This window comes from Lepidochelys kempii, chromosome 2 (genome assembly GCF_965140285.1).
Source record: "Lepidochelys kempii isolate rLepKem1 chromosome 2, rLepKem1.hap1, whole genome shotgun sequence".
Classification (NCBI taxonomy): Eukaryota; Metazoa; Chordata; order Testudines; family Cheloniidae; genus Lepidochelys; species Lepidochelys kempii.
In genome coordinates, this window is record NC_136381.1 from 162,137,908 (window position 1) to 162,163,562 (window position 25,655).

At 43.6% G+C, this 25,655-nt stretch overlaps 2 protein-coding genes across 4 annotated transcripts in view; one reads left to right on the plus strand and one right to left on the minus strand.

Moving 5' to 3' along the window:
- LOC144930221 (uncharacterized) overlaps window positions 1-25,655 on the plus strand; it is a 453,637-nt gene that overhangs the window by 376,806 nt on the left and 51,176 nt on the right. The window contains exon 4 of one of the 3 annotated variants that reach the window (XR_013635366.1): window positions 3,479-3,528. The exons of the other annotated variants lie outside the window; for them this stretch is intronic. The gene's annotated coding sequence lies outside the window, so the exon portion shown is untranslated. The remainder of the gene's footprint in view (window positions 1-3,478; window positions 3,529-25,655) is intronic. 3 annotated transcript variants of the gene reach the window in all.
- LOC144930162 (uncharacterized) lies at window positions 14,324-15,865 on the minus strand. The gene is made up of 2 exons (XM_078851302.1): window positions 15,422-15,865; window positions 14,324-14,833 (listed from the first exon to the last, which is right to left on the minus strand). The coding sequence occupies exons 1-2, from the start codon at window positions 15,828-15,830 to the stop codon at window positions 14,679-14,681; spliced, it is 564 nt and encodes a 187-aa protein (XP_078707428.1). The 5' UTR covers window positions 15,831-15,865; the 3' UTR covers window positions 14,324-14,678.

A 25,655-nucleotide genomic window follows, 5' to 3' on the forward strand; every position in this document is an offset into this window, starting at 1 on the left:
CCTGTTTGGACAGAATGGAATTTCCAAAGCTGCTGCTATTGTGTAAATTCCCTGCATGTGTTCCTTCCTTCCTACCCTTCTAATCTCTTTAGTCGTAACAAACACAGGTTTTGTTTCTAATTCTCTGCTGACTCAGTCATGGTTTTTTTAATCTAAAAAGCCTGCCCATCCTTTTAATATCCCTGATGGCCCTACGCAGGCGGAGTACTGCAGCAGCCTAACAAAACATGCCGCATGGTGGCTTTCCCACTGAGCCAAAAGATAGTTGTGTTCTCTGCTCCAGCCATGCTAACTAGCTGCTGTTAGCAACAGTTCATGGATTGTTTTATGGCAATAAACTATTGAATTCCATATACAATTATTATCTTCACATATGGCCAAGAGTGTTTCCTTTTTAAATATTTTCCATCCTCTTCCCACCTCTTTTTTCCCTCTTCTCCAGCACTTTGAGCCTACATTTTTTTAAAAACATTTCCTCATTTCTGATCATTTCTCTCTTTCCTCCATTTGCTTTGGCTGTGATTAATTCAATAGGTCAGCCCTCGATTTCCCTCTATTATACCAATATCTCAATCAGTCTTCAATCATCTTTCTTCCAGATTTCAAGCATTATTACTGTGGGTTTTTTTTTCTTATTCCTCCAAATGCTGCCTGTCTCCCTTTCGTCACCCCCTTTCATCATGTATATCTTTTACATCACTGAAGTCTCACCTGACTTCTCTTCAGTTAGATGGTCGGGGGGCTGTGGTTTGCAAGACTGACTAAAAGATTCAACTAAAAGAAGCCCAGTCTCATTTTGTCAGTCAATTGCTAGATTTCCTATGCATGTGCCTGCCTAAGTCGGTATGTATGCCTTATTGAACTAGTAAGAGTCCCTGCAGTTCAATAGCTCATACAGATGGCATCCTGCTTTACAGTTCCTTGCCTGTATTTGTTGTTCTTTAAACCTCAGAAAGTTCAGCAGTTCATTTCAACCAAGTGCCTGGATTTGGAGTATTTATTTAGATTCGGGAACACTTTGTTATCAATCTGTTTGAATTAAGCAGTCACAGGAAAATCGATGCCCCTCAAGTTATGGGCTGCAAACTTATAAGATATAAACAATGTTGAGAATTCTCCGCACCCAGATATATAAGAAGATTGATCATAGTGGAATAAAATAAATGTACAGAGAATTGCTTGGATGACAGTCAGATGCTATCTTGGGGTATAATGAGGTAGGTGCTTAATGAAAATGAGCGTGGTTCATATGTGTAGTCAGTTTCCGTTTATCTCCAGTCTTTCCTGTCCTATGTTAAGCATCCAGTATGATGACCAATTCCATTGGAAATTCCACATATGTGCTCTAATGTGGGAGGAAGGAGAGATGTAACTAACCACCACACAGGCACTTCAGATTTCGCCATTAATAAGGAAACCTTTTTGATAGCACTGTAAATAGTTTGGAGAGTGAAATGTCAAACCAGCTCAGAGGGAGCAGTTTGAGGACATTGTGGAAATGGTTGCTAAATCAAACTCATTTATGAGCGTGAGTTTATAGGTATTCGGAAAGTTAAACAGTTCACTAACAAGATGCAAATGATTGCACAGCAGTTGGATTGCACAGCTTGTAAATATAAGGTGACCACTTTGGAATGATATGTACTGTATTTAGGGGAAATGTTTTGCTAATGAGTTCCAAGCAGAAAAGAGATCATTTTTGGAATACACAAACTTTCTGCAACTGACTCTTGTCCCACAGTGAAAATACACACAATTGAAGGCAATGATGAAATGCTGGGTATGTCTACACTGCTGCCTCCCACCTCGCAGGGCCCTAGGGCCCAGGCTACAGTCCAAGCCTGCGTGTCTACACTGCAATTAAACAGCCCGTTCTCCTGAGCCCCGTGAGCCCGAGTCAGCTGGCACAAGCCAGCTGGGGGTGTTTAATTGCAGTGTAGTTATGCCCCCTATGGGACTGATTCTTAACTGCCTTGCACCTTGTATAGTCATTTACACTCATGCAAAAGGGGTTTAAAATGCTGCCGTTCAGATATGGTATCTTATTACTCCCACTGTGCAGTGGGGGAAGGAAGAAATGAGCCAAGGTATTTAGACTCTCTCCAATTGCACTGGGGCCTCTCCTATGAACTGTCTGTTTAATAATTGAACTGGAATTCCTGAAACTGCATCCCTTGCCTCAGTTATGTGGCTCCTTAGGTAACAAAAATACAGCTTCCAGGAGCCCAATGTCTTCATTAACTCATGGTAATTGGTTTTGCTTAATTCAATTAAAGGGGCAATGTGAAGTCTCCTTTTGCTCACATCACATGTTTTCATGGGCTTGCCAACAAAAGCAAAGGGCCTAATGCTACTTCCATTGAAATTGTTACCAAATCAATAACAAAACTCCCATTGACTTGGACAGGAATTCTGTTCTTGTTAAAGGTACAGCCTACAGGTGCAACCTCATTGACATCAATGAGATTCTATGTGACCAGGCTAGGTGGCAGAATGGGGATCTAAATTAACACATAATTTCAATACCTGCTTACAGGTGCGATTTTTAATTAGAGTTAAAATGAGCAGAAACAAAGACCGATGAGAAGTTTGTTCCCTAAACTATTTCCAAAGAACCTGGAAGGCTTGTTGGTGTGAAATACACCATACAATTTAGATTTAATTAACAGTCTCAGCTCGGAAGCAATCCAGAAAACTGAGGTGAGCTGCAACTTGAAATGACGCCCAAGGATAATGGCAGGTTCTCCTAGTTAATTTTTACAAGACAGGGGAAATTCAAACAGCAGCTGTCTGACTGTATCTGGCTGATTTAAAATCATTAAGAAGCAGTGAGTTTTCAGTCCCATCACTGCCATCCTATTCTCCTTCATCAGCACAATTGTTCAGTCAAAAAATAATTGAATACAAATTTTAGAAGAATGTCCAGTTAATCAAAATACAGAATACTGCAGCATCACCAGCACAATGCTGTAATTCACCATTGTAATGTTTAATTCTGACACTTCATCCTCAAGACAGAAAGATTAACAAGAAGAGAAAATGGGTTATTACCATGACAAAGATTTTGACAGCACAGGGAAAGTGGCATATTATTAACCTGTTGTCAGGGCAGTGTTCAGATAGTGAACTGGTGTTAGTCCCCTAATAATTATACTCTACATTCTGCATGATTTCCCTTTCCCTTTCCCTTTCCCATACATCAGATAATAGTACCTGAATAATCAGGAACACAAATTTAGTCATGCAGCTTGCACAAACTATTAAAGCATCAGTGTAAGCATAGTTGAAATAAATGGAAAAATGCAGATATTTCAGGAAAGGATCTCTTAATTATTTTCCCAAAAGAAGTCCTGTTTATAGGTACAGCATCCAGTTAATAGGAAGAGGATCAGTTCTCAAGAAAGTACAGTTTGGTGCTTTTTCTTGATATGAAAAGAAACAGTTTATTCACTTAATCTTCAATTTGGCTTCATTTCAGAACTCAGCCCTTCCAGGTTGAAGTCCATTGAGATAAATGCCTATCAAGTGGTAAGTTATCACATATTAACATAGAACATAGTTTTTGATTTTTAAGGGGTAGTCAATTTGAGCTGTAGTTTGAGGGTATATTCAAGGGACTGTTCAGTCTGGGATCAGGTTACTTTCATTTCCCCCATAAATAGCATTCTAAAATCTATATTATTTATTTATTCTTGGAGGCAAAATGTTGGCGCATGTAGATGTGCGTGTGACTAGATCAGTGTATAAGCACTTGGGGAATAAGTTACATTAACAGAAATTTCTTGGTAAAGAAATATATTTATTTCACAAGACAATAGAGGTTCCTATAAATAGAGATCTGTTTGCTGTTGAGATCTAAGGGAGTCCCAGAAAGATCATCAGTTCTGGTCACATTTTAGCTTGTTCTATACCTACTAGTGATCTGTACTTCAGAAACTGCTACAACTGTTAGGTGTCATTTTCACTATTTCATTTAGCCTATGATGCTGTTTTCCAGAACAAGGCAATAATGAGATATATTCATCCCTGAAGTCATACCATTTAACTGTAGGATTAACTGGGCCCAGCATGTCTGGCTACATGAATCAGCTGGGCTCTCAAACGAACAAACAAAAACAACTTAGGACAAAACTCTGGGGACCTTGCTGCTATAATTTTAATTGCTGTAACCCATTCCCTGAAGCCTACATTTAAATTCACTCGGCTTGTATATTATATCCCTTCTCCCCAACAGTTGTCTGTATGGTCTGTTTAATTGCCAGTTTTTTGAGGCAGGCACTGTCTTTTAATCTGGTTGTACAGTTATTTATACAATGGGGTCCTGATCGTGGTTGGGGTCCCTAGGCCCCACCTGACTATAAATAAAAATAATAAATAATAATAAAATGCATTCTCATGTATGTTCATATGAGATTCTCCCTCTCAAACAATCAGCCAAATAACCCAGATTAATTCTTCTGAGAAACAGGGGAGCTATATGTCCAGTGACCTAGGAAACATTTTACAGTTAGGTATCTGGAAAAACAGTCATAGTAAGCCCCCTCCTAGAGAGGAAAGAGTTAACCAGGATCAACCCATAAACATGTCTAAAGAAGAGAGATGATTCTTTGGTGGTGGCTTTGCAATGAGGAGGAAGAGCTATTATAACTACGTACAAGGTCTAATTATAGTTGTATATTTAGATGGTAGGCTCTTTGGAGTAGTCTGGAGCTACGTCTACACCACCAGGTAGGGGTGTGAGTCCCCTGCTTGTGCGCACATGCTCTCATTAGCGCTCATTGAGCTAGCACAAGTACAAGTAGCAGTGTAGCGGCGGTAGCGTGGGTAACGGCCGTGAAGCTGTGCCAAGTACGAAACCATCTGAAACCGGTGTGTACTTGGCATAGCTCAGCCATGCCTCCGCTGCTGCTACCCAGGCTGCTGCAGCTACACGGCTATTTATACTGGCCCTGGCTCAATGAGAGCTAAGAGGAGTATGTGTACACAGAGGGGGAACTGTACCCCTTGTGTGTTTATGCAGTGCCTAGCACAATGAGGCCCTGATCTTAGTTGGGATTTCTAATCGCTACTGCAATAGTGCTGTTGTTTATAATGACAGTTGCAGGTAGGCCTTTTTGTTTGTTTGTTTGTTTGTTTGTTTAAACTTTTCTTCTTCTTCTGCAAACAAAAGGGAAAGAGAAGGAAGTTCTAATAACTTGTGAAAGCTTCCGTGAAAATAGTGAGCTATTATTTTCATGGGTTATAAGAGAGGAGTGTATCGTAGACTGATCAAGAGACAAGTTTTCTCGGGGCAATGGGCCTAGCATAGAGCTGCCACCTTCCCACTGATATCATGGTGTTCTTTCCTAGGCAGGAGGGCTCAGACCGAGCTACTAGATGATACACTGGCTGAATATGCTGAGGCTGAACCCTAAAAGATATTGCTCCACCATCATGATGCCTTGCCCTGTAATTGCATCGGCTTGGATGCCTGGTATTAGGGTTCCATTCGATGTAACTAGGAGCATTGTTTTCCTTGTATAAGTTTTAAATGGCACTGCAGTGCAATATACCTAAATCTGTGTTCTTTTGGAAACAGCAACAGCTGATAGTGTTCTCATTCACTGTTACAGTCTTAACATTAAGGCAATAATCTCAGCCTTAATAGTCAGAAATAGCTTTGAATTAAACAGTAAGAAGAATGAAAGAGATCCAACTATTACAACACCTTTTTCCAATTTACTTTAGCCAGAAAGAAGAGAAAGATTAACTAGAGATAAATAACAGTAACGATTGTGCAATTGTCTTTATATATCACGTGGATTAGACTACCCATAATTCCATCAGCGCCATACATAGCCCCACCAGCATATAGCACCATAGATGACTATGAGTGGCAAGGAGTGAAAAGTGTGTAAAGTTCTTACAGAAAACCACCCTACTACCAATTTCACAGATCTGCAAAATACATGAGGTAACAGTTTTACTTTTTAATGCTTATCCTCAGCGTATGAAGTAAATATGGACCAGAAACAATATTATCTATTCATAAATGTAGGTATAGCCATAAGTGAATTTACAAAGATTAATGACAGATTGTGCTTCATTCTTGCATGCATGCTTTGACTGTCAGTGAAATATTTAACAATGCTGACATTTAAATAATCATAATTAGGCTTCAGAGGGAACATCTTATTCAGATGAATAGGACAGTTCATACCTCTCAGCTATCACTTCGATATGTGATGCCTGCCAGTGTCTGAAGACATCTCTGCATCAGCTACACATGTTCACGATTTTGAAGGTTCATTTCAAACTAGAAGGACTAGACACTTAAAAAAAAATCTTAGATTCTGGAACAAGAAACAATAGTCTCCCCCCCCCGCCCCCAAAAAAGGGAACCCCAGTTTATCAAGCTGGTTTGTGCCAGCCCAAATTCACCTCAGGTGAAGGCTCTCCACATGTATCAAACATTCAAGAGCAAGGATGGCCTAGTGGCTAGAGAGCCTGTGACTTGGAATACCAGCCTTCAGTTCGCTGCTCACAGGTTTCCCCTGTGATCTTGGGCAAGTCACTGAGGCTTTCTGTGTCTCAGCTCCTTGTTTGTAAAATGGGGCTAATAATATTTCCCTACCTCATATAGGTGTTGTAAAGACAAATACATTAAAGATACCATTAGGGCCAGATAGCTACCTTAGATAGACTTGGTTCTCCTCTCCTGCATTAATGTAAGTCAGAAATGGTGAAAGAGTGAGGAGAATCAAACCCAATATTGTATCCAACTTCAGTGGTAGCATTCCATATTGGAATAGAGGCAAATGATGGCAATCCATTGTAATTCTTTAAGAGAGCACCATTATACGTGTGAGAGTTCTCACAAGGGGACTCAGAGGAGAAGTATCATCTGGTAAAAACAGATGCATCTTTTAAAAAATTAGACCTACGTAAAGTTGATTAAATGAATTGCCTTGACGCAGCAATGATCTGTTGCACCATCATGCTGAGTCATGATTCACCAACCCATGATGCTGTGAAATTCTCAGCGTACTGGACAAAAGCTGGTTGTTACCTGCAACCCAGCACCTGATGAGGAAGCACTAAGTGTCTAATCCTACATGTGTGTGTATACATAGAGAAGTTACTCTTAATTGCCATTAACCGCAGTACATATGGTGTGAATCCAACTGTGGGGCAATAGGAAAGTAGCTCTCCTCAGCCCTGGTTTGTTATTCCACTCTCAAAGTAGTGTGCAAAGTTGTTGGAACTACCCCCCACAAGAAGCGTCCCTTTGAAATCCACCATTAGAACTTAGCCATGGGCAGCAAAGCTGTCTGGAAATCAGATGGTTGGTTGTTGTTTTCCCTGGATATTCAGTTTATATAGTATGCGCAGCTGAAAACTATTATACTTGATTTAAAGTGACAATTGATAACAAGTTGAATCCAGACTATTATTGAACATAATTATTCAACAGAAGCCATCCTGAATCAATTAATCATACACTGAATGCTTATTTAGTGAAACTCCAACTCTTGGGGGGGAAAAATTCACATTTCTGATTAATAGATTGTTGTACAGCTTAGTTTACAATTTGTTGCACAGCAATACTTTCATCAAACTCACTGAAGAAGTGTTATGTCTTCCTCCATTAGCAGCACATTAAAATGGTTCCATTTGTTTCAAATGAAAGTGAGACATTTGCAGGGGGAAACAAAACAGATTGGTTTTAATAAACTTAGACACAACTGTGAAGTTCTTTCCAGTGACACTCACTCTTCGTCCAGTATAAGGCTATGGCAGGCTGCTCTCATATGTACTAGGGACAGATGTAATTACACCAGTATCATAACTTATTTTTATAATGTTGACCCTTTTCGACCTAATCTAAGTTCAGGGCCTAAGGATGTTCCAGTTGGAAGCAGAAATTGATGGCGTCTGGTATTTTCTTTGATGCAGTCTTGATTAGGACTTTGTACATTCCTTGTAAATACTTCTCTGAATGCAGGCGGGACCAAGAACTGTTAGGAATCAGGGCCTGCTGCAGAGCCAGTCTCCGTGCAACGTAGCTATCACAGCTGGCCTGTAGCAGGCTGCCAGCTTGGCTACACCCCCTGTTTGTTGGAAGAATCAGCAGGCCAACTCTAACGCCCAGCAGCTGCTCAAAGCACTCAGCCATGTAGCTCCTGCCCTTGTTTGTTCCCAGCCCTGCCCCGCCTTGCCTCACACCAGGTAACTCAGCTCTGGCCCTCGGTCCTGATTCCTGACTTCTGGCTCTGGCGTCTCGCCTCTGACTCCAGCTCTGACCCTGGGCTCCAATTCCTGACTACTAACTCCTGCTGTAACCCCTGGGCACGACTCCTTCTCTAACGTAGTCCTGCAAGCTTCATCTCCAGCTGCTACCTTTCCTTCCTGACCAGTTCAATGGCAATCGAAGCAAATTTCCTGGGTTCCTAAATCAGTGTTGGCTTCTATTTCTGCTACACCCGCAGTCGTATCTCACTGACCAAGCCTCAGCAGGACTGACTATCAGCCTGCTTACTCGGGAGACCCTAGCTCAGGTGTCTCCGCTCCAGGAAAATCAGGCCCACTTCTGGGACAATTTGACGACTTTGTTCAAGCTCTGGTGATGATCTTCAATGCGTGCAGCCAAAACTGCCCTTCCTGTGCTGTGGCAGGGACGCCTGCCAGTTGCTAAATATGCAGCTGCGTGCCAGCGCATGGTAGTAGATACTGAATGGAACGAGGCTGCCCAGCATTATCATTTGTGGCTCAGCCTTAATGATGATACTAAAGATGAACTGGCATGGGTGGAAGCCCCATCTGGCCTGGTCGCCTCAGTTGACCGATGCATCCAGATCACTGACTGCCTGACCAAACACCGCCAAGGACAAAGAAGTTTCTGCCAACTTCCCCCAGCCCAGCGGGCGCTGTCCCCAAACCCTCCTGTCACCAGTCCCTTCTCTGTCACTGGAACCCATTCAAGTTGATCAGGTCTAGCCCCGCCTTTCTGACATGGAGAAGAATCAACACCAGGCATCAGGCTTATGCCTATACTGCAGGGCACAAGAAAGCTTTGCATCAAGCTGCCCTGCCAAGGTCCAATCTGCGCCCTGGTAAGTAAACATGAAACCCTAACCCCAATCGTGGGATCACAGCTGGTTTGGTGCCCTTCCCCTTTCCCCAGCAGCCCACACCAACACATCTCCAATTCCCCCTCTCTGGCTCTGGCACCCTTTGGTGCCTGAATCAACCCAGAGGGGCTGATGGACTCAGGTGCCTCAGGCAATTTCATAGATCTGGCATTCACCCGAGCACACAAGACACCCACCCAGCATAAGCCGCCCCCCAGATTAGTGGAGTCCATAAATGGGTCACTCATTTTGTCAGGGCCAGTCACCCACCAGATGACTCCCTTAGAGGTCATGACCCTCTGAGTCACTGAGAAACCCTTCCGTTTGGGCAAATTTGTTCACCAACTCAAAAGGTCTCTCTTTCTAGCTTTATCCAGGTTCACTCTCTTTACAGGCTACTGCTTGGTTCTCTTGCTTTTTGCCTCTCCTCTCTCTCTCTCCATGTCCATTCTCAGTTTCTGTATGTTCTCTCTTTACACACACACACACACACACACACTCTTCTACCCAAAACAATATTAATCCAAAAGCTCCTGGGCATGGTGCAGCTGCACTGCTATAGCACTTTAATGAAGATGTTCCACACTGAGGGGAGAGAGCTCTCCCGTCATCGGTGTAGTTAATCCACCTCCCCCAAAGGCTTGCTGTCTCTGGCAGTAGGCTAATACATAAAGCCAGTTGAAGACTTTGCTAATCTGCTTGGTGCAGATAGCTATGAAACGCTGGAAAACTTTGTGCACTGCTCCTTTAACTATCTAAGCTCCACTGTCTTCCACCCTGTGTATTCAGTTTCACCTGTGCAGAAAGTGAAACTTGGGTGTTGAATTCTGTTAACTGTGTCTTACACCTGGTTTGCACAAATGTAGGTGGCTACAAAGTGCATAGTTGCAGAAAACTTTGCCTGAGTGCAAAGAACAGCAATTTCGTTCTGCCTATTGCTGAAGCTTGTAACAGAACAGGCATGACGTGCACGCTGCTCTCCAAGGGAGGCTTTACATTTGTTCTCTCTTGTTGTTTTCCAATATTGGAAAACTATCTGGCTAATCTTTAATTTAAATCTCCTTGGTTTTTTGTGAATGGGAAAAGTGCTCTGGTTTTTTTATTTCTTTAAGGTGACCTGCGGAAAAGAGGAAATGGGGATTGCACCCAACTTTGCTTCTTTGTGATGTACATGGGTAAAATATCCGTCTCCCATGTAAAGCAGTATCTTTCCTCTAAGGGATAGGTCTTGGTCTCTAGAAGGTTTTACAATATGTAAATATTTGTTTAAAATGTATTTTAATAACAGCAGTGTGATGCTGATAAGTTAGATGCTACATACACCTTGAATTACCCAGTGTTGTAAAAATTAATTGGAACTTACTGGAATTCTCATTCTGTTTCCTTTGTTGGCTTACACAGAATGTAAGCAAACATTGTTTTCATGGTTTTGATTCGATATTAGAAATTCTATTATTCTGTATTTCATATCTACAATAAAATCTGATACTGCAGTGATGGGAGCCATATAAGCACCTAGATAGATGATAAAAATGTTGTTAGTGAGTCCTTCAGGGGGTGCTTTCTGAGAGAAGGCACTTAATCTAAAGAGCACGGGGTTGTTAACTTTTACTAGATAGCGTATGTAATACTCTAGTTTATTATTCTATTGTTCAGTGCTGAAGTTGACGTGCTGTTTAAGTATTTTTCCCCCTAAATCCATGGAGTTCAAAACAAAATACCCCAGCCTCTGTCTCAGTTTTCTGTTCTGTAAGATGGTATAGTAAACAGATCTAACTCATCAAGAGTTTAATGAGAACTAACCAGTATGCAAAGCACACGAAGAGCTATAAATGGAAAGCAATTATATTTAATAAAAGTTACTATTTTTTAAAATCAATAACTGATTTGTTTCCTAGCACAGTTACAATGCTATTGTTGCATAAACTGAATTTTACTTGCAACATTACACTATTATTGCACCTGGCAATAACTAAGCACTCTAATTGCATTTATATGCACTGTGGAAATTTTCAGACAATGCATCAGGAAACATTTTATAACAGAAATGTATCCTTACCAAAGGAATCTGTGTGTAAAATATTTGGGACAACATCCAACTCTTATTAGTCTGACACTGAATCAAGGCCATGAACGGGAAAAAATACACAGACCAGCCAAATTTAAAAAATGAAATAAAATAAAAGTTGACTCCACAAAGAATAAACACAATGCCTTATAGTTTTTACAGCACCCAAAAGCATGCTTAGATGCCTTACATCACCTATCAATACACATGGACACTACCCTGTGGACATGAAAAATAGACATATCATACAGTAAGGAAAAGAACTGGGACAGTACAGCGGTGGCTGTAAGTTGACCTAACATAGGTCAACTTAGGGTATGTCTACACTATGGAATAAGGTCGAATTTATAGAAGTCGGTTTTTTAGAAATCGGTTTTATATATTTGAGTGTGTGTGTCCCCACAGAAAATGCTCTGAGTGCATTAAGTGCATTAACTCGGCGGAGCGCTTCCACAGTACCGAAGCTAGAGTCGACTTCCGGAGCATTGCACTGTGGATAGCTATCCCACAGTTCCCGCAGTCTCCGCTGCCCATTGGAATTCTGGGTTGAGATCCCAATGCCTGATGGGGCTAAAACATTGTCGCGGGTGGTTCTGGGTACATATCGTCAGGCCCCCCTTCCCTCCCTCCCTCCGTGAAAGCAAGGGCAGACAATCGTTTTGCGCCTTTTTTCCTGAGTTACCTGTGCAGACGCCATACCACGGCAAGCATGGAGCCCGCTCAGGTAACGGTCACCGTATGTCTCCTGGGTGCTGGCAGACGTGGTATGACTTTGCTACACAGTAGCAGCAACCCATTGCTTTCTGGCAGCAGACGATGCAGTACAACTGGTAGCCATCCTCGTCGTATCCGAGGTGCTCCTGGCCAGATCGGCTGGGAGTGCCTGGGCAGACATGGGCGCAGGGACTAAATTTGGAGTGACTTGACCAGGTCATTCTCTTTAGTCCTGCAGTCAGTCCTACTGAACCGTCTTATGGTGAGCAGGCAGGTGGTACGGATTGCTAGCAGTCGTACTGTACCATCTTCTGCTGGGCAGGCAAGAGATGAGGATGGCTAGCAGTCGTATTGTACCATCTTCTGCCGGGCAGGCAAGAGATGAGGATGGCTAGCAGTCGTACTGTACCATCTTCTGCCGAGCAGCCATGAAATGTGGATGGCATGCAGTCCTTCTGCACCGTCTGCTGCCAGCCAAAGATGTAAAAGATAGATGGAGTGGATCAAAACAAGAAATAGACCAGATTTGATTTGTACTCATTTGCCTCCTCCCCCGTCTAGGGGACTCATTCCTCTAGGTCACACTGCAGTCACTCACAGAGAAGGTGCAGCGAGGTAAATCTAGCCATGTATCAATCAGAGGCCAGGCTAACCTCCTTGTTCCAATAAGAACAATAACTTAGGTGCACCATTTCTTATTGGAACCCTCCATGAAGTCCTGCCTGAAATACTCCTTGATGTAAAGCCACCCCCTTTGTTGATTTTACTCCCTGAAGCCAACCCTGTAAGCCGTGTCGTCAGTCGCCCCTCCCTCCGTCAGAGCAACGGCAGACAATCGTTCCGCGCCTTTTTTCTGTGCGGACGCCACACCAAGGCAAGCATGGAGGCCGCTCAGCTCACTTTGGCAATTAGGAGCACATTAAACACCACACGCATTATCCAGCAGTATATGCAGCACCAGAACCTGGCAAAGCGATACCGGGCGAGGAGGCTACGTCAGCGTGGTCACGTGAGTGATCAGGACATGGACACAGATTTCTCTGAAAGCATGGCCCCTGCCAATGCATGCATCATGGTGCTAATGGGCCAGGTTCATGCTGTGGAACGCCGATTCTGGGCTCGGGAAACAAGCACAGACTGGTGGGACCGCATAGTGTTGCAGGTCTGGGACGATTCCCAGTGGCTGCGAAACTTTCGCATGCGTAAGGGCACTTTCATGGAACTTTGTGACTTGCTTTCCCCTGCCCTGAGGCGCATGAATACCAAGATTAGAGCAGCCCCCACACTTGAGAAGCGAGTGGCGATAGCCCTGTGGAAGCTTGCAACACCAGACAGCTACCGGTCAGTTGGGAATCAATTTGGAGTGGGCAAATCTACTATTGGGGCTGCTGTGATGCAAGTAGCCCATGCAATCAAAGATCTGCTGATATCAAGGGTAGTGACCCTGGGAAATGTGCAGGTCATAGTGGATGGCTTTGCTGCAATGGGACTCCCTAACTGTGGTGGGGCCATAGATGGACCCCATATCCCTATCTTGGCACCGGAGCACCAAGCCGCTGAGTACATAAACCGCAAGGGGTACTTTTCAATAGTGCTGCAAAATCTGGTGGATCACCAGGGACGTTTCACCAACATCAACATGGGATGGCCGGGAAAGGTACATGACGCTCGCATCTTCAGGAACTCTGGTCTGTTTCAAAAGCTGCAGGAAGGGACTTTATTCCCAGACCAGAAAATAACTGTTGGGGATGTTGAAATGCCTATATGTACCCTTGGGGACCCAGCCTACCCCTTAATGCCATGGCTCATGAAGCCGTACACAGGCAGCCTGGACAGTAGTCAGGAGCTGTTCAACTTCAGGCTGAGCAAGTGCAGAATGGTGGTAGAATGTGCATTTGGACGTTTAAAGGCTCGCTGGTGCAGTTTACTGACTCACTTAGACCTCAGCGAAACCAATATTCCCACTGTTATTACTGCTTGCTATGTGCTCCACAATATCTGTGAGAGTAAGGGGGAGACGTTTATGGCGGGGTGGGAGGTTGAGGCAAATCGCCTGGCTACTGGTTACACACAGCCAGACACCAGGGCGGTTAGAAGAGCACAGGAGGGCGCAGTACGCATCAGAGAAGCTTTGAAAACCAGTTTCATGACTGGCCAGGCTACGGTGTGAAAGTTCTGTTTGTTTCTCCTTGATGAAACCCCCCACCCCTTGGTTCACTCTACTTCCCTGTAAGCTAACCACCTTCCCCTCCTCCCTTCGATCACTGCTTGCAGAGGCAATAAAGTCATTGTTGCTTCACATTCATGCATTCTTTATTCATTCATCACACAAATAGGGGGATGACTACCAAGGTAGCCCAGGAGGGGTGGTGGAGGAGGGAAGGAAAATGCCACACAGCACTTTAAAAGTTTACAACTTTAAAATTTATTGAATGCCAGCCTTCTGTTCTTTGGGCAATCCTCTGTGGCGGAGTGGCTGGTTGGCCGGTGGCCCCCCCACCGCGTTCTTGGGCGTCTGGGTGTGGAGGCTATGGAACTTGGGGAGGAGGGCGGTTGGTTACACAGGGGCTGTAGTGGCAGTCTGTGCTCCAGCTGCCTTTGCTGCAGCTCAACCATACACTGGAGCATACTGGTTTGGTCCTCCAGCAGCCTCAGCATTGAATCCTGCCTCCTCTCATCACGCTGCCGCCACATTTGAGCTTCAGCCCTGTCTTCAGCCCGCCACTTACTCTCTTCAGCCCGCCACCTCTCCTCCCGGTCATTTTGTGCTTTCCTGCACTCTGACATTATTTGCCTCCATGCATTCGTCTGTGCTCTGTCAGTGTGGGAGGACAGTATGAGCTCGGAGAACATTTCATCTCAAGTGTGTTTTTTTTTTTCTTTCTAAGCTTCACTAGCCTCTGGGAAGGAGAAGATCCTGTGATCATTGAAACACATGCAGCTGGTGGAGAAAAAAAAAGGGACAGCGGTATTTAAAAAGACACATTTTATAAAACAGTGGCTACACTCTTTCAGGGTAAACCTTGCTGTTAACATTACATACATAGCACATGTGCTTTCGTTACAAGGTCGCATTTTGCCTCCCCCCACCACGTGGCTACCCCCTCAACCGTCCCCCCTCCCTGTGGCTAACAGCGGGGAACATTTCTGTTTAGCCACAGGCAAACAGCCCAGCAGGAATGGGCTCCTCTGAGTGTCCCCTGAAGAAAAGCACTCTATTTCAACCAGGTGACCATGAATTATATCTCACTCTCCTGAGGATAACACAGAGAGATAAAGAACGGATGTTGTTTGAACGACAGCAAACATACACTGCAATGCTTTGTTGTACAATGATTCCCGAGTACATGTTACTGGCCTGGAGTGGTAAAGTGTCCTACCATGGAGGACGCAATAAGGCTGCCTTCTCCAGAAACCTTTTGCAAAGGCTTTGGGAGTACATCCAGGAGAACCGCAAATGCCAGGGCAAAGTAATCCTTTCACATGCTTGCTTTTAAACCATGTATAGTATTTTAAAAGGTACACTCACTGGAGGTCCCTTCTCCGCCTGCTGGGTCCAGGAGGCAGCCTTGGGTGGGTTGGGAGGGTACTGGCTCCAGGTCCAGGGTGAGAAACAGTTTCTGGCTGTCGGGAAAACCGGTTTCTGCGCTTGCTTGCTGTGAGCTATCTACAACCTCCTCCTCCTCATCATCATCTTCTTCGTCCCCAAAACCTGCTTCCATATTGCCTCCATCTCCATTGAAGGAGTCAAACAACACGGCTGGGGTAGTGGTGGCTGAACCCCCTAAAATGGCATGCAGCTCATCATAGAAGCGGCATGTTTGGGGCTCTGACCCGGAGCGGCCGTTCGCCTCTCTGGTTTTCTGGTAGGCTTGCCTCAGCTCCTTCAGTTTCACGCGGCACTGCTTCGGGTCCCTGTTATGGCCTCTGTCCTTCATGCCCTGGGAGATTTTCACAAAGGTTTTGGCATTTTGAAAACTGGAACGGAGTTCTGATAGCACGGATTCCTCTCCCCAAACAGCGATCAGATCCCATACCTCCCGTTTTGTCCATGCTGGAGCTCTTTTGTGATTCTGGGACTCCATCATGGTCACCTCTGCTGATGAGCTCTGCATGGTCACCTGCAGCTTGCCACGCTGGCCAAACAGGAAATGAGATTCAAAAGTTCACGGTTCTTTCCTGTCTACCTGGCCAGTGCATCTGAGTTAAGAGTGCTGTCCAGAGCGGTCACAATGGAGCACTCTGGTATAGCTCCCGGAGGCATTACCGTCGAATTGTGTCCACAGTACCCCAAATTCGAGCCGGCAAGGCCGATTTAAGCGCTAATCCACTTGTCAGGGGTGGAGTAAGGAAATCAATTTTAAGAGTCCTTTAAGTCGAAATAAAGGGCTTCATCGTGTGGACGGTTGCAGGTTTACATCGATTTAATGCTGCTAAATTCGACCTAAAGTCCTAGTGTAGACCAGGGCTTAAGTTTATAGTGTAGACATGCCCTGAATAACTGCAATTTCCTTTCCCAGTTCTTTTCCTTACTGTTTGATATGCCTATTTTTCATGTCCACACTGCCCTCCTTCTGTCGGTAATGCGCGTCCGCATCAGGCGCTTCCATCCACTTAAGAGGGGCAGTTTGTGGGGCGGAGAGCCAGGGATCTCAGCTCTGTATCCTGCTCCCTGCCAGTAACCCAGCTGCCACCACCCCTTGGCGTCCTGCTCCCTGCTGGGAATGGGGCAGCTGCACTGGCTTCTCAGCTCTCCGTTTCCCACTGGGAACAGGGCAGCCAACCCGACTCAGGGCTTGAAGCTCCCCACTGGGCACAGCCATGCTCCCAATGGGGAGCTGAGAGCCTGGACAGCAGCGAGGTTGGGAGCGGGGACCCAGGACCCCAGGGAGGAAGCAGGGCTACTGGCTGGGTGGGAGCCTGGGTGGCAGCCTGGTTTGGAGTGGAGACCAGGCAGCAGCTCAGCTGGGAGCTGGCTTTCTTGTCAATTTCACAGCTCCAATGGAGTCATGACATTGACAAGAATGACAGCCAATAGATGTAAGTAATGGAGTGTCTGAAGGGACATGGCATCACCCTAACTACCTATGCCTCTCATGGAGGTGGTGGAGTTATGTCAGTATAGTAGGGCACTTACATTGGCAGGAGCAAGGCTGTAGTGTGTACATTGACATAATTAGGTCAACATAAGGCAATTTATGTTGACCTAACACTTTAGTGTAGACCAGGCCTAAATTAAGAGTACTCAGAGAGGCAAAGTGGGTGAGCTAATACTTTTATTGGACCAACTGCTTTTGGTGAGAAACAAGCTTTCAAGCCACACGGAGCTCTTCTTCAGGTCTGGGGAAAGTACTCAGAGTGTCACAGCTGAATACATGATTGAACAGACAGTTTAGCCTAAGTAATTAGCACATATTCTAAAAAAAGAAAAGGAGGACTTGTGGCACCTTCAAGACTAACAAATGTATTTGAGCATAAGCTTTCATGAGCTACATCATCGGATGCATGCAGTGGAGCTTATGCTCAAATAAATTGGTTAGTCTCTAAGGTGCCACAAGTCCTCCTTTTCTTTTTGTGGATACAGACTAACACGGCTGCTACTCTGAAACCACATATTCTGAGGGACCATTCAAGGTGAAGTAGCTCATTAATACCCCTGTAGTCTCTCTAATATTCTGGGACCAAATGGCTACAACACTGTGTACAACATTAAGATTACTCATTCTAGGAGGTTGTACATAACTGGTTGCCACATTTCATGGTAATTAGTCTAAAATGATGCCAATCAACTTTTTAGTCATCCAAAACTCTCTTATATTTGCTTTTGCAATTATAGTCAGTGTCTTTTTAAACTGACTATAAAAGCACAGGTTTACTGCTTTCTGCACCCTGGGAGTGGAGAATGCCATTTCCGATATTGCCACAGCTCGAGGAAAAGCCAGCCCCTATTTATACATAAATCTGCAATGCTGGCAAGTTTTAAAGTCTTTGTTGCTCAGTACTTGGCTTCAGTTTTCGGAAATTTTGAAGTGCCAGCTTTTCACTTAAAGCAGCTTATCCCAGAATTGCAGAAACTTCAAACTGTTTACTTCCAGAAATCTAGAACGCCCCAGCTGAAGTTGCTGGAATGGTGATAGCTGCTACTGGTAATGGAAGGATTAAGGGCAAAATCCTCCAGTGATGGAGATCATCACATTTACATTCCCTTTTGTTGTAGATCTCTAAGTGTTTTTTAGGAATGATCTATTCTTATCAAATTATTTCATGCCTTACAACAAACCTGTGCAGATTAAGCTGTGACAGTGGGCTTTGCATTCTCCTTGTACATGATCTAGATTTAACTAATAACTAACCTCCTCTCTGTAGCTGCACTTACATGTGTTTTGTTATTTGACACTGCTTTGTGCTGGTAAATTTGTCCCTCCCACTTGGCTTCAGAATCCTAAAACCCACCTGCATTTATGTTTTGTTAAGTCAGTAGAAAAGATGCAGTGAACTCTATTTTAAATAGTAAAAGACCAAGCTATGCCATGCAGTGTGAAAGAATAGTGTGCCAATATATGGAAAGGTCAATATCACAGTTTGTTTTCCCTCTAAATTAAGAATATTAAAGTTTGGCTCAATAGCAAGCATAAACTTGAAACCTCTGATTAGCAGATATGCTCAAACTCAGTTCACTCCTCTCCCCAGCCTTCTCTTGCCCAATGCATACCCTGGAGAGCTGGTTATGCTCTGTATTAGGGGTGGCCAAACCATGGCTTGGAGGCTGCATGTGGCTCTTTTTCCATTGAAGTGTGGCTCGCAGAAACCACCATGGCACTCCCATTCTCCACCTACCAGATTTGGGGTGGGGGAGAGCTCAGGACCTGTGCCTTGCGATGGGATGGTGGGGTATGGGCTTTTGCCCAGTGGGGAGATATATCAAAATATCCCATAGCTTGTGGTCAGAGCAGTGGCTGTCAACCTTTCTAGACTACTGTACCCCTTTCAAGAGTCTGATTTGTCTTGAGTACCCTCAAGTTTCACCTCACTTAAAAATGACTTGCTTACAAAATCAGACATAAACATACAAGAGTATCACAGCGCACTATTAACTGAAAAATTGCCGACTTTCTCATTTTACCATATAATTATGAAATAATTGGAATTGGAATATAAATATTGTACTTACATTTCAGTGTATAGTATACAGAGAGGTGTAAACATGTCATTGTCTGTATGAAATTTTAGTTTGTACTGACTTTGCTAGTGCTTTTTATAAAACTATGCAGAGACCACCTCTGGGTTTCAGTACCCCGACTTGAGTCTAGGCTGCAAGGAGGTGCCTATCGTTGCTTGGGATCCACACCTGGGAACCCTCTCCTGGAGTCAGGTGGCTTAGGAGCCTAAGACACTTCATGTGAGAATGAGTTAGGGGCCTGCTTAACTCCATGTAAAACGGCCAGAGGAGGTGGTGGTACCAATGCCACTCTTCTAGCTGCATGCTTAGAGCTGGGATATGGGAGACCTGGGTTCAATTCCTCCCTCTGTCTCAGGGGAATAAAGGATTTAAACAGGGGTCTCTGGCTACTCCGGGGAGTGCTCTAACTTAGGCACCAAACTCCATGATGGGGTGGGGCTTAGGACACACCCCTTTCGTCAGCATCTCCCATTAGCTGGCTTAGGCAGCTCTACGCTCATCATATTGGTTTTTGTGAATCAAATTCTTAGGCACCTGTCTCTCTCCACGCATTGCATGGGGAGTCTAGCTACCTAATTCAGCTTTGTGGATCCTATTGTTATTCCAGTGATTTCCTAGGCACTTGGCCTTGCAATGCCTAAGTCTCTTTGTGGATCCAGGCCATTGTGCAATGAAATGGTCTATTGCATAGCCAGGGCTTGGAACAATTTAACATATCCATGCAGCATCATTGTGTTTAATGCAACTGTTTTGGCATGTCTCTATCGTAAAACTATAACCATAGCAGTGCACTGTGGTACTTCTTAAGAACCTAATCTTTAATGCACAGGATTGTTATTGAGGAAAAGAACTTTTGGGTAGCTTACAGGTACAAAGCCCTATATTGTGGCATGGAGTTATGTTGACTGACAGAACTAGTGCAGGTTCAAAAATTCATTGCTGGTACATTGCACTGGTTCAGCCAGGTCTGAGCAACACTTGAGAAATGCCTACAATGGCTTGACTGTTGTGCACGAACACAGCGTATCATACAAATGTTGTAAGCTCAAGGCATTTCAGTTAATGCTTTTCTTTTCCCCTCTTTTTAACCAAATGTGGGCAGAGTACTAATATTCTAAAGTTAAAGAAACAGGGTTTACTTACTAGTAACTGAAATTGAATACATTGTCTCTGCAGATCTCCATATTAGGATTTATATTTTCCCTTTGAAACATGAAGCATGACATGTGTCACCTAACGAGGGGATCTGCAGAGGCAATTTCATAAAACTTGAATCTCAGACCTTTAAGATTCTACATAGCAGAGAAGCTGTGGCTGTAAAGGGAATAAAGGAAATTCTAAAGATAGGAATTAAAACACCACAGATGAGATTCTGTGCTGAGCTTTTAAAAGGCACAGTAGAGAATTCCTAGTCACAGGAGAGTATAGAGTAAGGTGGCTTTAAGTCACTTTTACACTTTCCCAATCTTGGGCTGTGCTGGGACTCCAGGTGTAACTCTTGGGGCCTGTTTAGGTTATAGCTGCCTCCCTGGCATCACTGTGGGGCTAGCCCTTTAAATTTGGAAGCGAGGAGAAGTTGCAGCCCTAAAGTATCCATTTTGTAACTGGCTGATGCTTCCTGGATCTCCTTCTCACCCAGCTAGTGAGTACTCTTAATTCTTGTTGAGTTATTTACTTATTCTTGCATAATGACAGGTTTCAGAGTAGCAGCCGTGTTAGTCTGTATTCGATGAAGTGAGCTGTAGCTCACGAAAGCTTTTGCTCAAATAAATTGGTTAGTCTCTAAGGTGCCACAAGTCCTCCTTTTCTTTTTACTTATTCTGAACTTCCCTTTTCATACGCTTGAGGAGCTGGTATATTTTGCGGTACATTGTCTTTGCTATTTTATGCTTTGTTCACATAAACTAAAGCTAGAGTCCACTGTCAGCCCATGCAGTTGACAGATGTTGAGGAGAGCAGCAGAGAGCAATCTGCTCTTAGAGCCCTGTGTCGGGACTAGGTTATGGGAATCTTTATGCAGCCCTTCAACATGGGCAGCATGAGGGAATTTGCACAGCAGTGGATCCCCATAGCCCTTCCTCTGCCTCATCTTTTTCCTGTCTTACATGTATTAAAGCAGAAAGGGGCCTTGCATAGCTAAGCACTGTACAGGACAAAGGGTGTGCCCTGCCTCCCACTCTCCAGTCCCTACCTTTCCACTCTTATGCAGCAGAACCAGGCCTGGGGAATCTCTGCCCAGAAGAAGACACTGGACGTTGGCTTTCCTTGCAAATTCACAGTGAGTCTTCTAGTTATTGGGGCAATCAATGTCTGAGTTTAAGGTGCAGCATGGTGTTTTGAAGATTGATATAAGATGCATGAATGCCACCAGAAAACCCCCCATTTAGGAGAAATAGGTTACTGTGTGTACTTCTTATCTTACAGTACATTTTGTAATGAAATTTTTAGATGTCTGTGGAATGGGAGCATGGCAGAGAAGGGAGGCCAAGTGCAGACAAACAGAAGAGACGGGGACATGCTAGGTTCGCTAGCCATTAGAAACAGTGGCATAACAGGTAATATTAAGTCCATGTGATCGTGAATCATTCACACGGTCAGGCTGGCTACCAACTACTGCATTTCAGATCGCTAACCCCCAGTCTGTACCGGTGTGGGACGTGCTGTGGTTTGGCTTCAGTTTTTCGCAGGGTGAAGGGGACGTAAGTAAGCTTCAGAAAATCAGGGAGGTGGTAGCACAATGGAGTCAGACAGTGGGCTTTGGAAAGTCTGTGCTTCAAATCCCAAGACCAGACAGCAGGAAGGGGGATTCCACTGGCCTGCAGGTGGGCTGGCTTTCAAAGGCCACTCTCCAAGTATCATGGCCTATTTAAAATAGGCCCAGCTCCAAAAATAACAGATTTTTTTCACTGCGCTCCAGGAGAGGGGACTCAGAACACAGCCTCTTTGAAGAGAGGAATGTAGCTTACAACCTGTGGGGAAAGAACTATATTTCATTTAACTCAAACTCAGCAAACTGGATTTATATAGTGCCACATTTTAGTAATTCATCCATGTACACATTGGTTGACGTTGGGACTGCTTGTAATCACATTCTTACAAACAATGATAAACTGAGGAAGATACAAAACCTTGGTGAACCTTGGTTTTGGTTACCAGAACAGTTACCTAATTAAAAACGTGTTTTAAACTGTAACTTCATTCCACAGTGTTATACAATAGTGTAATGAGCTTCAGCAGTAGATAATTCAGATTTGTCAACTCTTGGAATTTTATCATAAGCCTTCTGATCTTTGCAGTGTTTTACCTTCTTGTGACTATCTGGCAGCTTTCTGGTAAATTTTTCCCTTTTACAAAATGGCTGTCATTTCCCATTCTTTTCAACCAGATTGAATTACAGGCTGCTCTCAGCCAAGACAGACTTTTCAAAACAGCCTTTGCGTGTGGAATTGAGACTGCTCCTAGTAAAGATAATCAGCGTCTCCCATTGTTTTCAAGTGGGCTGAAGCCAAGTTGCTCTTAGGGAACATGACTGCCTACTGGGGCCTCTGGATGGGAAACTGGAGGGAGCCCAGGTAGAGCTGGTCAGAAAATGGTATTTTCTGAGAAATTTTTCAAAAGAAACAACTTTTTAACATTTTCAGTTTTTGATTGTGACTGGAGAATTCCCAAAGAGACTGAAATTAACTTAAATGTTTTTAAAGGCTATTTTTCATTAAACATTTTTATTGACAAAAAAATGTTGACCAGTTCTAGAGATAGGGGCATGTGGGAAGCAGAAGGGGAAGCTACTACAAGACAGAGGAATATGGGGAGGCAGAAGGCAAACAATGGGGTACAGACCAATGTGTGTGGAATGGGGCAGACTGAGAGTCACAGGGAAACTTGGGATGCAGAAAGCAAGACTATAAGGGGATCTAGGAGGTAATACAGGGTAGAAAGGTGGGAGACTGTAGGGGGTGCTGAGAAAAAGGGAGAATATGAATGGTACATGATAGTAAGAGAAAACATGGGGGACAGATAAACATAAGGGGGCTAGAGAGTCAATTCATCATTTCTTCAAATGTCTCATGATTTTTTTAATCCAGTTGTGATTTGTAGCCCAGCTCATGGTATTTGAATGCTTGGTGTGGACAGTAACGTTAATCTGCACCTTGTCACTCTGGCTTCAGGGTCAGTTCCACATTTTTACAGCCCTGGGCAGCAGTTCTCTGGGTTGGCCCTTGATCTGATTGTCAATGCATGGCTGTGGTATTGGCATTGATGGTCGGAGGTGTTTTGGAGTGATTGTCATGTCCTAGAAGCATAATGTTAATTGGAGTGGTTTGCTCAATGGAAGGGTAAATTGGGAGGGGCCCAGTTCTCAACTGGACCATGGGGGGAGCAGTTCATTGTGGTGTCCCTGGGCAGCCCAGCAGTATGAGTATGAATGGAGAGTATCAGTGAGTTGAGGGCAGGAATCCTGACATGGGAAATTTAAAAAGGAAATGGAATGAATTGCAGGGGTTAGTGTGAGTCTGAGGAGACAGCTAGGTCCATCAACATGACTGGGGGGACACATCCCCTTTATTGGGTAGTTTGCAGGGACAGTGAATCCCAATCCATAGAGGGTTCAAGGTAAATCAAGGTTAGGAATTGTTCTGTACAGAAAGCATGTGCACAGAGAGGTTAAGGAGCCCAAGGAGCTCTCTCAGTCTTATTGCATAGCTGTTCAGTTTCTCAAGAAAATGTTTTTGTGCCCGTATTTTCCTCCTGATCCTCCCTGCCGTTCAGAATGCAATATAAACTTTTAATAGATCGTCATTATCGCCCACTGGAGTGTCTGTCCTCTTCCAATCTTCCATCCCATTTCAAAGTCAAAATATAATTGAAATGAGACAAGGCAGACATTATAATGAGATTCTATAAATAGGGTGTAAAATGTCATCTTAACAGGCATAAATGTGACCTATTTAAAATACCACTACAAAGAGAAATTGTTAAATACATAGCCTCATTAAGCACAAAAAAGTCTCCTCATAAGTGGTTTTATTCTTTTACAGTTATTTATTTAAGTTGGTTCCAGAATATGATTACATATTTTCTGGTTTGGTGCCCAGTAAATGTATTTTGCTAACAGTTTTATTCATGTACACTTTGAATTGCTATTGAATTTGTTGTACAGATAATGCACTCTTTTAATAGTCTCCTTCCTTCGGAAGTTAGTTTGTAAAGAGTTTCATTATATAATCTATGGCCTGATACCCAGAAAAGACATTCTTTTAACAGTTCCTCATTTGCAGTACAAGAGTTTTCCTGATACAGTGCGTTAGCATGGCTATACTCTTTACCTACCCTTCTGTCCCTTCAGATGACTACCTAAATCAGTAGCATAGGCAACCAGGGTTAAACTTCAGTTAAACAATCTCTTTCCAAAATATCAAACGCCTTCAGGCTGCTGGTTACCTGAGCAATGGTTTGGTGAGGTTACATTTGGCAGTACTTGACCCATTGCACTGCATATTTTCGCATCTGTTTTTGTCTCATTCTGATTGTTTTAATCATGTTTGTTTTATTGATGCACTCTACTCTGGCATACTTCAGAGAAAAATTCCTATCGAAAATATAAAAATGTTTTCATTGACCTTATAAAGATGAAAAAAACCCACCAATAAAAACATTGGGATTTTTTAAAATTTGCTCTTAGGTTAATTTTTTAATTACGGATTTAATTGAATGTAGAAGTGTGTCAGTGCTGACTTCTGGTTGAGAAATTACTGCCTATAATCCATCAACGATTACATCTAGAGCTATTAAAATACCAGATATATAACGGCTGGTACATGTAAATTCTCCTTAGCAACTAATAGCAAACTTTAAAACATTTTTTTTTTTAAATGCTCTTACATGCCAACTTCAGTTCTATGCAAGTACTAAGCATTAGTGCAGCATTACGGTTAAGAATCCAAGCACTTGTCAAGAAATGTGGATTTAAGTTCTTATCCCTGATCATCTGAGTTGAGATTTTTAAAGCTGACTAGAGGATTTAGAAACACCACTTGCATTAATGGAAGTTGTGCATTTAAATCTCTTACTCAGCATTGAAAATACCAACGTTGTCTCTCTATCATTATAAATTATTTGTCAATTATTACAGTGTAAAATATAATGCAGTATTTCCCAAGCTGCAATCTGCAGACCATGAGCAGTCTGTTCTGAGTTTTCATGACCTGGTAAAAGTGTGTAATCCTGTATGAGGCTTAGCTTCAGTAGAGCTTCACCATCAATGAAATACAGGCTCTAATTTTACTAATGTAAATACATCTGTAACAGGTTGCCGGCCAGGAGGTCCTGAGCCAGCCCTCTGTTAGCCCAGCTCCAATTAAGAAGCATTAATTGGGGCTGGCTAAGTATGCCACACCTAACTGATAGAAGGGAAACACCTGCGGGCCTCATTAGCCAGGGGGCTATATAGGGCTGGCTGGCGGGAAGGGGGGGGCAGCCAGGAAAGGGAGGAGCTAGGGGCTGTACGTCCCTGCTTGCTGGAGAAGCTAGCTCTCCCCCCCATGTTACTAGTTTGGAGCAGTCTGTAAATAGAAGGCAGTGG